At 45.4% G+C, this 15,535-nt stretch overlaps 1 protein-coding gene and 2 pseudogenes across 1 annotated transcript, besides 3 other annotated features; all 3 read right to left on the reverse strand.

The window, feature by feature from the left end:
- Positions 1–15,535: part of a sequence feature (sequence corresponds to BAC RPCI93-25P15) that runs on past both edges of the window.
- Tb927.5.4940 lies at positions 95–1,496 on the reverse strand (annotated as a pseudogene).
- Positions 3,777–8,715: a mobile genetic element.
- Tb927.5.4950 (variant surface glycoprotein (VSG, atypical), putative) lies at positions 8,762–10,363 on the reverse strand (the record flags this gene model as incomplete). The annotated part of the gene is made up of 1 exon (XM_840046.1): positions 8,762–10,363. The coding sequence occupies one exon, from the start codon at positions 10,361–10,363 to the stop codon at positions 8,762–8,764; it is 1,602 nt and encodes a 533-aa protein (XP_845139.1).
- Positions 12,170–12,206: a sequence feature (AT_rich).
- Positions 12,229–13,672, reverse strand: Tb927.5.4960 (annotated as a pseudogene).

The raw sequence follows: 15,535 nt of genomic DNA on the forward strand, positions 1-15,535 counted from the left end.
CTTATTTTGACCCAGAAGCGTTATAATATATTAAATTTTCTCAAATTAGGAAAATTTTCAAATTTTTATAATTTTGAGAAAAATTCTTATAGTGTTATGCCAGAACCAAAACTGCAAGCAAAAGAGGGACCTTGTTAATCACAAAAGAATTGTTTACTGTGGTGTTTGTGTTTGTTTTTTCATCGTTTTCCGCTTTCACTGAGTCTTTAAGTTTGCATTTTCCGTCTTTGAAATCACACTTCTCATTGTCGCATTTAGCTTGGTCGCTTCCCTCGCATTTTATGTCAGACTTTGTGGCTGCGGCTATATTGTCGCATATCCTTGCTTTTGCTTCTAAAAATTGCTTTGAGACAGCTGTTAGTGCTACATTGTCTGGTGTAGCGAGATTCTCTAGCTTGTCTTTTAGCTCTTTGCCGCCGATCGTTAAGTCCATCATAGTTTCTTTAAGGGTTTTACAAAATCCATTTTCAAATGCATTTTTATCAGATCCAAATGTCTGGGTTATCAAACTGTCAATTTCTGCTTTTTGGGCGCTGTTTCCGGGGTCGTACTTGGTTGAAGCTCCGTGTGTTGCTGCTAGCATGACGCACCTGATTGTCTCGTCGCTTTTGCTTGTGGCGGTGGTCCCGAGATCAAGTTTGCTGAAGTCGCAGTATTTGTTCTTGAGGAAGTCATGTACTCTCCATTCAAGGTCGTGTTCGTGCCGTGCCAGAGATGTTTTGCCTTCGGTTTTTTTTTGGAGGCTCTGTTTGTGCTGATTTTCCTACTGCTTTCACCTGCAGTTGTTTGGGCGCCTTCTCCTTCAGCAGCTTTTTGTTGACTACCTTGACCCGCCAGCTGCTTGGCGTGTTGCATCTGCCGCTGCAACCTGTGTTGCACAACTTGCGGTCGGTGTGCCCTGGGGTGCTGTATTGTTCCAGGCCGAAGACATTTAGGTTTTCTAGTCCTGGTAAGTTTACTTCCGTTTCTTTGGCTTCTAGGCTGCTGGCTTGTGCATCTGTGCAGCTGCTGCCGTCCGTGCCTGTGAGAGTTAGTTCGGCGTACTTCTCGGCTGCGCCGGCGCTGTCGGTAAGTGCTTCACCGCTGGCTGCACTGGCTGTTATTGCTGCCGCCTCCGCTATGGCCCAGTGCTTACCGGATTGTATCGCTAGGACAGTCGCGGTTTCGGCCGCCTTTGCTAAGCACTGCTCCGCTTTTCCAAGTAGTTCTGTTAGCTGTCTGTTGACTGCTGCTAGAAGTGCGATCGCGCCCCTGGATTTTGCCTTATCTGTCACACTGCTCGCTAGTTCGAGTAGCTCTCGAGCTTCCTGCATGGCCTTGATTTCGCTGAGCAGGAGTCGCGGTTGCTGTCGATTTGCTTTTTGTAGGCTTTGTATGTAGTTAGCTGATTTACATGCTGTCGACTGCTCGGCTGTCTCAGTGTCGGCGCCGTACGCGAGTATCGTTATTGCAAGAAACAGTGCTGATCCTGTGAAAGCCGCGTTTACTTTGCGCATTGTTGTGGCTAAATTCTGTTCTACCGTTAGAGTGGCTTTCTTGAGACGTAGCACCGGTGTTACAAACCTTTAGGGAGTTTCTGCCGCGAAGATATTGTTGTTTGTTTTTCTCCTTAGCTGCCGTGAGTTGCGTATATAGTGCAAGTAGGATTGAAAAAAAAATTGTCAGGACACTTAAGTGATTTGGCTTCCTGTGTCTTGGTGCCTGATTGCGCTAAAGTGTGAGAAAAATGAAGAGGTGATATCGCCCAGTTGGCACGCGCGTACTGCGATGGATGTTTCAGTTTCTAACCTTCTGCATTCCGTAAACATTCTATAACTACTAATCAAAGGGTGGACTGTAACAGGAAAGGCCTTGTCAAAAGGCTTTATCGGTCTACTCCCTTTTATTTTAAGCTGAATGTGTGAATTCCAAATCTACTGAAACTATACTAGGGATTGAGCAATTTGTGCCTTATTTTCAGCTGCCTTTCACCAGACTATGTGTGGGTGGTGCTCCACTCGCTCTGACGTTCCCGTGAAAAAGCATACCGCTTAGCCAAAGGCCCTCATTCTTTCAAATCTAACCTATACCATTTATCCATATGTAAATCAATTAAAATTTATGTTTCTCCCTCCCTTCTATCATCTTCTAATTTGAATGCCTCCCTTTTAACACGAAATAACGTGAAACTGTCGCTTCCTCTCGTAAATAAGATTGGCTTATTGTTTTTTATTTTGATTATCTGACTTCGTTTTGTGGAAATGGAGGTTCAAACTGGTATTTTTGGGCTCCAAAAGTACCTGACTCATTGCTGTTGTTCTAGTAATTCGTGCGGTCATCTGCGCCTCTGCGACAACTATTATATGAATTGTTCGTCCCTTCAAGGGTCTTGGTTTCTGGCGTCTATAACAATATGAAATAGGATGAGTATCATTAAAAACTTTCTGCAACGCGTAAATCTCCTCAAACAGGTAAAATACACTTAAAATAAAGCAGTTTCTGCTTCTTTTTTAATGTGTTATCCACCGTAATTAAACTGTAGTTAAAGCTTTAAAAATATCTTCTCACAAATATTACATTTTTTTACAGAAATGTTAGCAATTATTTCTACATCTGATGAGAATAATAATTTTACTTTTCCTCATACTCATCCAAAACCTTCCTTCTTATGCTCATTCTCCTTCATTTTCACAGCTGGATGTTGGGATAGGCCATCAGAATAAAAAACTACAATCGCCGCTATTTCTCACTAGCATTTATACATTAAAAATTTATGCATAATCTTCAACTGTCATTTACTGTATTGTCACATTTTCTGGCATTTCATTCTGTATTTTTCAAACGTTTTGCTTACTGCTTCTTCAGATGATGTAGCAGCTCCATGTGGCTTGTACACTGTATTTACTTTTTATCCAATAGCTCACCCTATCATCCCTTTGTGTATTGGCTGCCCCATTTATCATATTCTTTTTCATCTCTCTTTCTCTTTCCCTCTTTCTCTTCCTCTTACAAACTCTCCCCCTTATTCACTTACTCCCATTGCACACTCGCCATTGTTTTAATCTCTTCTATTTTGTTCAAAGAATTTGCTTATCACAAACATTCGTATTATAACAATAGTATGTACATACTCACAATACTCTCCTATTATTATTATTATACATATTAACCTAACTAATATAAATAAAATAACAAAGTTAGAATATACTCTAAGTAAGCAAAATAAAACAAAAAATAGAAAGATTTTAGCATGGCGCTCGTTTTTCATCACCATCACTATACTACGATGTATCTATAGGTCATTATCGCACACATTTGACCTATATTCGAAAAATACATATTTTTCATACTTTTCAAGAATTCAGCTCTTTTCACATTTTAACGATAAAGTATTAAAATATATCAAATTATCTGAGTAGAAGATTCCAAAATTTTTCTAAATTTCCTAATTTTTTTTTCATTGTGCATTTATTGTGCTCGTGCTTCGGTAGGGTCGTTACTGCTCCTGTGGCTCTGCAAACCAGAAAGGGACGTTGAGCGCAACGGGGATCCCATCCTCGCTTTATTGAATGAAACTTTGAAGCTGATTGACTTATCCGCAGTTTCAGCTTCAAGGGGACGTTTCCTCATGGTTTCTGCAGTGCACACCCATAACGACTTCGCTGCCGCAGAGGTGTGGTAGGCGAAATCCAACTCCGTGGGCGACCAGTGCCTCTTCACGGCTTGAGTGGGCCCAGATGTTGACTCTAAGATTGGGGGGAGGGGGCAGATGGGCTCTCTAGGTTTAAGAGCTCCTTCAGGAAGCTGGCTAGTTGCACACTGAAGAACACTTCCTCGTCCTTCAGGGTTTCCAGACCGTGCTTTTCCCTTAGTGCTCGCAAGCTTGGGCACTGAAAGAGGTGCACTGCAGACTCCTTACACTTCACCTTCACTGAGTTATACTCAGCTTTCTTCTTCAGTTGGCCGTGCTTCGCGTGCAGGTGTATCGTGAGGCACTGCTTGACTGTGCACTTCATTTGGCAGTATGGACACTGGAGTGACCTTTGCAAAAGAGGTGTTACCGCTACCGTGCGGTCCTTCAGCTTCCGTTTCACTGCCGTGGCGTGCTCATGATGTGTGCGCGTGTGTCAAATCAGTGAGCACCACTGCTTGTACGCCCTGCTGCGTCTATCATACACATAGTCCATTCCCTCTTTTCCTTCTGTGTGGCGGCCCACCCGAGGACGCTTCTGCGGTCTCTCCCCATTTTCCCTTCCTGCTGACTCCAATGACCCACTCACCTTACTCTTTGCCTGAGCTTATGCTTTCACTACCTTTCGCTTTGCCTTCTCTTGTGGCTGAGGACGCAATGACTCGTCGTGACCCGGGTGCTTTTCCAGCATGTGTCGCAGCAACCATCTGTAATGATATTGCTTTCTAAAAATGGAACACGCCACTGTAACCGACTGCTCTGCCATGTTAGAGTCTTCCGAGTTCGTGTTCGAGGTTGGTTCGCACTTGTGCCTGGTGGGCCATGTCTTGCTTTTGAGGACGCGTTGGCACCTGTAGCATACAAATTCCTTTTTATCCTGCTCCTCCTGCTCTGCATCGCCATCACTGTCGGACGCGTCCTGTGACTCTATGGCGCTGCGCCTTAACTGCTTTTCCGGGTTTTTCTGCAGCCACGCGTGTACAGTGTACTTTTTCGCACACCAACGCCATTTGAGTGCGTTGCCATTATCGGCCCCATCTTACTCCACTGCTGGCACTCTATCCGGAGGGTGCTGTGCCATATACTCCACGAGTAGCCCACACCGCTCAAAGACATCACCGCACACATGACATCTGTAACCATTCTTATGCGTCTGCACCGCACCCTTAGCTTTCTTGGTCAGTGCTAATGCATAATTCCTCCCCAGACCATGAATCTTCACTAGGTGCACCACGTCAGGCTTTCTCCGCCCGCAAACCACGTTGAACAATCGGCAAGTGATCTGGTCGTTGCTCCTTGTCGCGATTCCAGGATATGGTGCGTTCGCATTGTCCGATGCTTACTCCGCCCCCCGGGCGCTCCTCTGCTGTGTCGCTGCGTGGTTCCTGCGTGTCGCACCGTATGCATCCAAGCTGGTCCGTCTTGCGTGTGAGCACCCTGTTAAGCGATCCAAAATGCTTCGAAGTGCCTGTTCTGAAGTGCGCCATCAGCGTCTCACCCAGACGTACCAGCCTTGTGTGCTTCGGTGCGGCCCGAACGTAGTCGAGTAGCGCACTACGATGCGTACGCGGCATCCGGACCTCCTTGAAGGCCTTGTATACCGCATTCCCGACCTTCCTCTCCACACACGTCACTATGTCAGTGATCCATGCTGGATACGACTGCAGCTTTGTGTTTCCCTGCTCAACTGCCTTTTCAGCAGCTTCATCGCGCGGCACCCCGCAGTGTGAGAACACGAAATGGAAGTTGACGGACACAAGAAGCCGCACAATACTCAAGATAAGATCCCAAATGCGTCCCAGAATCGAGCCCTCCACAACTTCAGGGCCAGTGCTCAGCGCCATCAACAGCGAAATTAAATCCGTGAGGGTCACCACTCTCGTTCTGTGCGTCTTGCTTAGCTCCATGAAATCCGCTAGCCTCTTCAACCCCGCCTCCATCGCCGCACATTCCGTGCGATAGCTGCAGGATGGCGACCCAACTCCCAGGGCAACCTTCTTCCGCTTCCTCTCTTTCGGGTACACAAGGGCACCTGCGCCTGAAGAGACGTCCAGCACCACGGACCCGTCCGTCCACACCTGGTTATCATAGTCCTTGAACAACTGTACCTGCCGCATGGTGTGCACCTTCTTGTCCCTCCCCGGCGCACCCGCTTTGAGGCCGCCTGGCTCGTTGGTGTTAAAGTGGACGCACGTGGCCATCCGCAACACCGTCGCATCGTGTGGATTCTCAGGGCCATCAATGGTGTTTTACGGACGCTGTACCGTCGCAAGCATGACATGGGCTGGATGCTCAGGCGGGAATATGCTGTTCGTAATTTTTAATTGCGTTGGGCACTCTGCTTTCAGGCGTAGATAGCATGCCAAGGCTCTCAGGTGCGCCATATCATTTATAAACTTTAGCCGAGCTTCTCACACGGCATCCTCCCGATTGGCTGCCTTGGGAATACCCGTCATTATGTGTGCTGCCTGTGCCTGCACCCTCTCTAGCCTCTCATGATCCGACAGCGAGGAATCGGACCACCATGAAGCAATGCCGTAGAATATCTTAGCCCGGACCAGCACTAGGTAGAATGCTCGCAGTTTCTCCCTGTCTGGGCCCCATTCTGGCGACACCACTGCCCTAAGCTGCATGAGCCGCGTGTCTGCCGCTGCCTTCACGCTCCGTGCATGCTTGCTCAAACCCTTGTGCGGCTGCACGGTAATACCGAGCAGCTTCGGTGTGTACACTTCCTTCAACACAGTCTCTCCAATCCTCAGGTAAAGCAGGTTTGTGTCCCGCGCACCGAACAGTGTGTACTCAGCTTTCCCCGCTGACCAATTTGTGACTCAACTCAGTCCTTGTTGAACGGTTCGCTGGATTGCATTCAGGTCAGAGCTCGTGCATACTATTGTGAGGTCGTTCGCAAAGAAAACGTGCTGCAACCCAGGGATGCAGTTCAGCCGCTTGCTCGGCGAATCCACCTTGACAATGAACAGCAGTGGACCATGCACCGAGCCCTGAGGGACCCAGCATGTGAGGTGTATGTTCTCAGACAGCATATTGCTCGCCCCCACCCGCGCGGTGCGACCCTGCAGGAAGCCCGCAATTCACGCCACCAGATGCTTCTCAACTCCAAATGTCTCTAGTGCCTTAACCATGCAGCCGTGATCAACCGAATCAAAAGCGCGCGCATAGTCAATAAATACAGCTGCTGTCTTCTCACCGTCCCTCCTCCGCCGCACTGCGCTTGTCACCTGCATGAGCGTGTCCAGCGTCGACTGCGCCGGCATGAAGCCTGCTTGCTGTGGCTGCAGATTGTCTTCAATGCAGTTCCTAACACGACGTGCCACAATGTGCTCCATCACTTTGCACAGCGTGCTGATGAGAGTGGCCGGCCGAAAGGACGCGGTACTGCTAGCTGGCTTGCTCGGCTTAAGCAGCGGGACTGTGATGCCGTGCCTCCACTTGGCTGGTACCCTCCCCGCGCGCAGACTGCAGATGAACAGTCGCAGCGCACACTTTTTGGCTACTCATCCTAGCTGCTTCAGCTCCTCTCAGTGGATTCCATCATCGCGCGCCGCCGTGCCAGAATGCAGCTCACACAGCGCAACTTTCAGCTCTGACTCGGTGACCGGCCGGAACGCGCTCCGTCTGGTGCTGGGTATCTTCATTTCTGGCGCATGTGGTGCCTTCGTTGACCTGGCCTTGTACATGTTGACCAAAGTTTGTGCTTACTGGCGCTTTGTCAACCGATGGCCATTCACCACCAGCATTGGCGAAGTCAACGACCGCGGCGCATATACCGACTTCACCAGGTTCCAGTTCGCCGAATCCGTGGTCGCCGGCTTCGACACATTTTCCTTCCACCAACCCAGCGCCGTTTCAGCCAGCGCTTTCTTCCTCCAGCGAGTCAGCCCGTCCAGATTCGTCAGCCCCTGTGTCCAGAACGGTAACGCTACGCCCTTGCCCTTGGGAATTGTCCTCTTTGCGGCCATTCGGATGCCTCATGTCACCGCCTCGTCGAGGGCATCCGCGCCCTTGTCCGGCCTCTTCATTCCTCTGAATATGAACTCGTCACTCAATTTTCTAAACTCCTGTCACCTCGCTTTGTTCCGTGCATACAGTGTACGTGTGGGCTTGGGGGGGGGGGCAATCACGTCTAGGCAGGTGCCCCACGAACACATCGAACGTGATCTAATAATGATCACTGTGCGGGCTCAGTGTGTATGCCAAGTTAGAGATCTCGCGCAGCCTCCACACAACGTGATGTCCGGCGACGATAGTGCACCCGTTCCCGGCTGCCTCCTGGTGATCGATCCGGTATTCGCAACTTTCAGATCGCTCTGCACGCACCAGTTGACTACGCACTCTCCCTTGTCGTCGCTCGGACGAAACGGATCCCACAACACGTGGTGTGAGCTCACGTCCGCTTCTGCTACCAATGGCCCGCTTTCTACCGCTAATTGTTTCAACTATGCTTTTGAATTCATCGATTTTCTAGGAAAATAAGCTGAAGCGCCTGCCAGGTTCACAGCAGCAGAAAATCGCAGCGTCGCTGTCACTTTTTCTGGCACTTCCTTGTCCATCTTTCACACCCCCACTCCCACCCCTGTGCGGTGTTTTTGCCACAACTACATGCTGCTATCCGCCTATTTGAAGCGCAGCACACTCCACCGACGCTAGGAGTGTCTCCTGCAAGAGACAAAATAAAACCATATCCTCATGAATCTTCCTCTTCATGACAACCCGCTTCGACTGGAAGAAACCCCTAAATTTCCACTGGTTTCCACGAATAACGGGAGCAAGATTCGTCTCAACATCTTCACTAAGTAGTAGTATAAGCCTTTTTATCCCAATCGAGGTAAGGTTGCACGTGCAGAGGAGCAGTCTAATATATTGCTTCACCCTAGAGTGCCGATGCTGCTACATACTTCTTCTCTGGTCGCCGAAAGCCCCCTTTCCACCCCAATCATGTTAAACAGGGCATAATGCGGGCGCTTGTCTTCCTCCTGGATAAAGTACTAGACCCCGGCACCACATTGAGGTGACCGGCATCACCATGGAAATCTGCAAATTTTAGTAAAAAAAAGAGCAAGAATTCATAGAATTCTAAAATGCCACCAAACTCATAACAGCAGCAGCCATACTCAGGGCCATTTTCTTATTTACAAAAAAACTAGAATCATTGCACTTGTCTTCAATTCGACCACAGTTGGCTTTTTCTCCGGGTTTGTGACCCTCATTTTCCTTTTCACAGTCCTTTTTTTTGGTATGTCTTGTGTACCTATTTGACTCACGTTTCCCATCATTCCACCATTTTTCTTGGTTTTCTTTTTCTACTTTCTTTTTGGCCTCTTCACTCAATGTGCACTTTTTTCCTTCGCCTCCTTTGGGGTTAAAAACGCACCCCTTATCCTTTAAGTTTTCACATTCTTTCTGGTTGTCGTTTGCTGTTTTGCAAACTCGTTCTGCTTCCTTTGTGGCTCTTAGGTGGTCTGTTGCGGGTTGGTTGCCGCTACTTTGCCCCGTTGTTGCTGCTGCAAATAGTTTGCTCTCAGATGCCAGTCCTTCGGCTGCCTTTGAGAGGAGCGTTAGAGAAGCTGCTAAGGCATTGCTTGTGCTTGCTGCTGTTGCTCCTGCTCGCATTGCTGCTGCTGCAGTTTCAATTTTTGTTGCCCATGCTAGCTCCTGCATACCTTTTTTGCCTGTTTTATATTTGGGCATTTTGAAGCAAACGCCGTTTGTTCTTGTCCCGTCGCAGGTCGCTGCTCCGTCAGTGGTGCCGAAGTAAGCGTCCGTTTTGAAAATCTTGATGTGGCTTTCTAAGCTCCGCAGCGCTGTGAGCATCTTGTCCGGTGTTATTTCCTCCTCCGTATTGAAGTTACAGTCTTTTACCAAGGCGTCGTATTGGTTTTTGATATCGTTTTCCGCTGCCAGGTTATGTGCTTTTGGTGCATGGTTGCTGGCGTGATCACTGCAGATCTTGTTTGCGCCCGTTGGGATGTCTGAGTTTCCTTGGGTGCATACACAAATTAAAATGTCCGCTAAGCAGTCGTCAGTGCCTGTTACCGTGCCTGCTCCGCAGAAAGCTGCCGAGGCCCTTGCCGCTGATGTTTTCCCGGCATCGGTGAACTCTTTTGCCGCTTCCCCTGTTCCGATCGCCGCCTCTGTGAGCAGTTTTTTAATCTTTGCTGGTTCGGCATTGTCGATGGCTGCCTGAAGACTCTTGATTTTGGTCTGTAGGGTTGAAGCTTGTTCTAGAATGAGGCTCATTCTTGTTCGCGCAAGCTTTAGCTGTTGGTCTGTTATGGATAGTTTGGAGAAGTTGCTGGGTCTGCTGTCGGCGCCGTGCTTCTTGAAGACTCTTTCGGCGCTTGCTGCCCATTCCGCCCAGCTGGAAGCCCAGTGAGAATTTTCTTTGGCTGGCGACGTTTGCGGGTCCCATTGCTTCTGGGTTCCGTCTGGTTTTAGAAATTGATTTACCCACGCGGGTCCCCCTAAAGTCATGTTAACGTCGTTGATAGTCTCCATTGCGTTTTGCCATTCCTGTTCCTGGTCTGGAGCTTTGATCTTCCCTGCTTGTAGTTGTAATACACTGCACAGAGCTTTATAAACGCTGGCGTGCGCTGCGGTTGCAGTGTCGGCGTCACTGCTTTGTGGTACCATCATCAAAATGACTGACGCTGTTGCTGCGTAACCTGGCATTGCCATGGGATGTGCTGTCGACTATTCTTTAGTGTTTGGAAAAAGAAGGAAGTTGCTTCACGAAGATGATTAGCTACGGAAATGCTTTACTTCTTTGTTTTCAGCTTGGTCTTATTGACAAGCACAGATTATGTTCACCGTGTCGTTTTAGCTACGTTCAGCGGCCGGAGTTGTTGTTCCCGCCAGCCTGCGCTGCTATAAGATTCCCGGTTTTTGTCCCTTTTAATTACCTTTAGGGGAACTTTAGATTCTTCCAAGACTTCACCCATTTTCAGCCCCCAGTTTCCTTGCCTTTCAATTGTGTTTATTGTTCTTTTGTTGTTCATCACAGCAGCCCTTTTCATACGTGCTAAACTTTTTATTGTTTCCCTTACCTGACATCTCAGTTGCTTACTCACAAGCATTGCCGCGTCTACGGTATGTTTCTGTGTACGCTAGAACTGATATTGGTGGTGCTGCTGTTTTTATGATATTTTCGTGTGTAAATTCTGCTGTTTTAAATACCAGTTGTTTTGTTTCTCTACGGCTTTTTGCGAGGATTTTCATTATTTCATCTGCCATTCCTGGTACTAAACTAACTTTGCACATTGATTTCTGTACTGCTATTTTTTATTGTCCGCATACTACTTGTCCGTACAAGAGCAACTGCTGATACAAATCTTGTGTATCTTTCTATACTTTTGGCGCTTTTTCGATGCAATCTGATAAATATTTCTTGTCGATTTTCTTTTTCTAGTACTGCTTGCTTATAAACTTACCATGACGAAAAAAACTGTAAGGAGGAAAAAAATGCTTATGGGAAATGGGTATTTCTCTGAACTGCCGACCTTGTCAGAAGAAATAAGTTCTACTCTCAAAAATGACTGCACTTTTATTTAACTTAATCTGCTGTTAGAGTTGTACTTTTAACCTTTCCATAGATTCATTCTAGAAACTAAAAAATATTCATTCTGGCTAATAAATTTTCTAATTTGCTTGTGTTTGTGTTCCGCTAAGGCTCACTATTTGTCAGCTACATGTCGAAGCACTACCACTTTTAGTGGTGGTTTCGGTTTCTATCTCGGTGCATGTTTCCGTATACTTTCAGTCTTTCTAAATTTGGCGTTGTTTTTTCTAGTTGATTCAAGATTAGTTGTGATCACTAGCTTCGTGCTTTGTTTCTGGATGTTCTTTGGTCTTGCGTCCTGCAATAGTCGGATCTTCAGACGAATTATACACCTCTTGCTAGTGCTTCCTCTAATATGTCGGTGGTTCACACTCAGATATTTTATTCCGTATGTTTTTTCTTCCCCTTCTATTTTGCCGCTGTTTCATCGTAAAGGTAACGATTCCGTTTTGCATGTACAATGCACTTGGTCTCTCTGCCACTACCCGTGTGTAATCCCCGTGTGTATGATGGTGCCCATTTTCAGATTTGTATTCAAGCGTGCGCAAACTCTCTCCATTTTTCTCTATCTTCCTCTCGGTTAATGTGCCGCTGACACATTAATCACATTGCACTCTTTCCATTTTTTAAGTGCTTCTATTATCCCCACCCACTTCATCTTCATAAAAACTTTTATTTTAATATTTGTATATACACAATCACAACACCATCCACTTATCATTTCTATTATAATACTAAATTATTCCTAATACCCACAAAATAAACAAAATAAAACAAATTAGAATACCATACGTTTTAAATGCTCTATAACCCTACTATTTTGCATAAATAAGCCACTATCATATACACTTTAAAAATTTTTATGCTTTCATTATTTTTAAAAATGAGAATTTTCACTTTTTCAACAAAAAATGTTATAAAATACCATATATTAATATGTTTCATAAATTTAATATAAAATTAGGCTAAAATCCTAAATTCTTTATTATAGAATAAAAAATGCAAGCAAAAGAGATGCGTTAATCACAACTGTATTTATTCCTGTTGTATTTGTATGTTTACAATCATTCTCTACTCTCTTTCCATCTTTTCCATCTTTAGCCTTGCACCTGCCACTTTTGTCTGTTCCTTTCCATTCGCACATGGCGCCGGTATCGCACTCGGTTTTACCCTTTTTATCACAGCTTGGTGAATGTTTTGTGGCGTTTTTTCATGTATCTGTGATTTCATATTTCTTCAACGCTGCCAGTGATTGTTTTGCTAGGTAGAAACCTATGGCTTGCTCGAGTTTTTTGATATATCTTATCTCTTTTATCTGAATGTCTTTTTCTCCGGACATCGCTTCAGCTGCAATGGCTACACGGTCTACCTGTGAACATAGCTGTTTATTCAGTTTGTCGTCTGAATCTCCATAAATTTCACCAATGTTTTGTGTTAGTACTGTTTTGTGCTTATCCGCATCCTTTTGTTTCCATTCTTTGATCTACGTTAGGCCAACAGCTTCTCTTAACGGCGGATTTGCTGTTAGATGGTGCGTCTGTTGACTATTGAATGCTGTCCTTATAGTTTTAAGGTTGACTTCCAGCGTGTGGAGCTTGCTTATTAGTTCGGCTGCTTTGGCGACTGGAGGTATTGACTAGCTAATGGTTGCCGGTGTTGTACTGTAGGCGCTAGCGAAGGTTGTCGGAGCTTTGTAACTCACCGCAGTTTGTTTGTAAATTTTGCCGCCTTTGACCATCAGATCGGTGAGCAACGATTTTGTCGTGCAGGTGGTTGGTAGCGTTGCACCTGTCGATTTTCAGAAAAGGTTTTCTCCCGTTTTTTAGGTTTCCGGTGTCGTGGTTTGTAGATAATACAGCGTTATTGCGGCCTCTGTGTCGAATGTCCGCGGTACGACTGCCTTGTTCTCACGCGGTGGATCGGTTGGTTGGCACGCCCTGTGTGCCTTTGCACCTGTTTTAAATTTAAGTGCGTACATACCGCCGTTGAAAAAGGTGCTTACATCCGTCCCTGCCGCGCTTTCAAGCATCTTCGCCAGAAAATCACTGGTTAGCCTCTGTTGTCCCGCTATCTGCGCACACGCCGCAACGTTGTCTAGTGAAGTGCGCAAACCGTTCCTCAACTCCTCTGCTGCTGCTGCTACCTCATCGCTTGGACCTGTCACTATTGGTGCCACAAGTTTTTTGATTTCAGTGCTTCCAGCTAAGGCCGCTAATAAAACTTGTTTTGTCTCTACGTTGACAGCCGCTCCATATTCGGTTGCTGGTTGTACTTTGTTTTTTTAGTTGTGTCAACATGTTGCGTACATAGTCGGCTGCTTCGCCAGAGTCTTTCATCTCTATTGTGACATTGTGCACGGGGGATGGAGACGGTACCGCGCTGAATGCGGTGACTTTTATGAGTAGAGCCGTAGATACGAGATTGATCATGTGCCAACCTGCTTCTTGTTATTACTGAGTTGCTAGTGTCTGCTGTGCATTCCCGCGGCTCCAAAGGAGATGTGGTAAAGCTAGTGAAACTGTGGGTGTTAGCATCTCAGTTGTTGACCGTCCGCTGCTTTGTTAACTCAATGCTGCTGCTAATGCTTTGTATTTATCTCCTTTTCTGTTGCTGTTGTTCCGAATTTTTACCCGACGTCCAGCTGTGCAGGTACGTGCTTGAGAAAATTAGATGCGGCAAGCCGCTTTGGTTGCTAAAACACAGCAAAGGTGCATTGCTCATCGTCTGAATCCCATGTGAATGTTTGGCACCTTGGTATCCCTAGATGTAGCTATGTGTAAAACGTAGTAAGAAATTCTTTGGCCACAGTTTTTTACTATTGTTGATTGCTGCAAGAACTTTTCTCGCTTTTATCCTTGTTCCCTTTTTCAATACGCAAAGAAAAGCAAATAATTGCATATATTATTGTCTTATTTGGCTTCTTTTCTTCTATTTACTCTAGATTTTTACATAGGTTTTGAGGTCTGCATCGGCAATCTTATTGAGTGCTGTATCTGGCCAAGTTGGCAACAGCTAAATTTTCATATTGTTCGCTCATTTGGGTCGAGCTCGTGTTTCACCGTTCCACAGTTAAAAAATTACCTATTCATATCTCCACTACACTTTGTCGAGTGACTCTGAGGATTTCATTCTTTTTTGAGCCCGATAATCACGAAAGAATGCATTTGACGAGTTTTACCTGCCATATTACGAAGCTTCGAGCCACATTTAATAGTCATAATTTTTTTATCGTCGTGTGCAGATGGACGGGTCTTACCACTAACTTCACCGTCTCCCTTACCCACTTTAAGGTTACTTTTATGGATATCGCTTCGCTCTCCTCTGTTTATCCTCGCTTTCTTGTGGGTTTATAAGTTATTGCTGCCTCCAACCTTGTTTGTAGAATATCTTCATATATTGTTGTTTGCCTTACTGGTCCTTTTTGGACCACCTAAGGTTTTTGCATACCAGATATTATGCTAACATGGATATTCTACCTCCTTCTCTCAGTAGTATAGCAGGATCCAAATACAATATAACTGCTGTTGTTGATTACGTCAAACTTTTATATTATTGATTTTTTAAACTCATCAGCACAGAAAGCTGTAGGTGGATGAATTAATTATGGGAAATTGGTTACCTTTCGCTGTTTATGTATGTTAAGAAGGATGTGATTACACTATTGTAAGCTAAGACGCTTTGAATCGACAAAATATTTCTCTGAAGTTGGATTTTAATAATTTTATATGGTTTATTATAAAAAAGAAGGACTCTGGTCTATCTAATAACGTTACTATTTTGGTTGCGTTTAGAAGACAATAAAAGCTACTATCTCTACACCACGTTTTTATTAAACAACACTTCTGTTGCTGTTTGGCTGTTTTCACGCGTTCTGTCGCTTATTGTTGTGTCAAACGATAAGTCAAAGGTTTTGAAAAATTAGCCCGAAGAAACCTCCATACTCATTTTTCCATACCCCTCGCGTCTCATTATGTTAAACACACACATGTTCCTACATTTTTCGGTTACAGCAGTACAGGAATATCCTTTCCAGACATTGTTTCTCACAGTCCCTAGTTTACAACTAATTTTTCCCTTTACTTAACTCAACGATGACTAAGCTGCAGAAGCTTGCGTGTAAGTTCCATTGTACCCTTGATGTTGTTTTACGTGCCTCTGTTTTATGTTTCCATTTGGTATTTACACCCCACATTTCTTAATATTACTACAACTAAAACCATGAATTACTACTAAAATGCATAAAATAATCAAGAATAACCAAATTACAATATCACTAACTTTTTATGCCATAT

The sequence above is a fragment of the Trypanosoma brucei genome, chromosome 5, assembly GCF_000002445.2.
Source record: "Trypanosoma brucei brucei TREU927 chromosome 5, complete sequence".
NCBI lineage: Eukaryota > Euglenozoa > Kinetoplastea > Trypanosomatida > Trypanosomatidae > Trypanosoma > Trypanosoma brucei.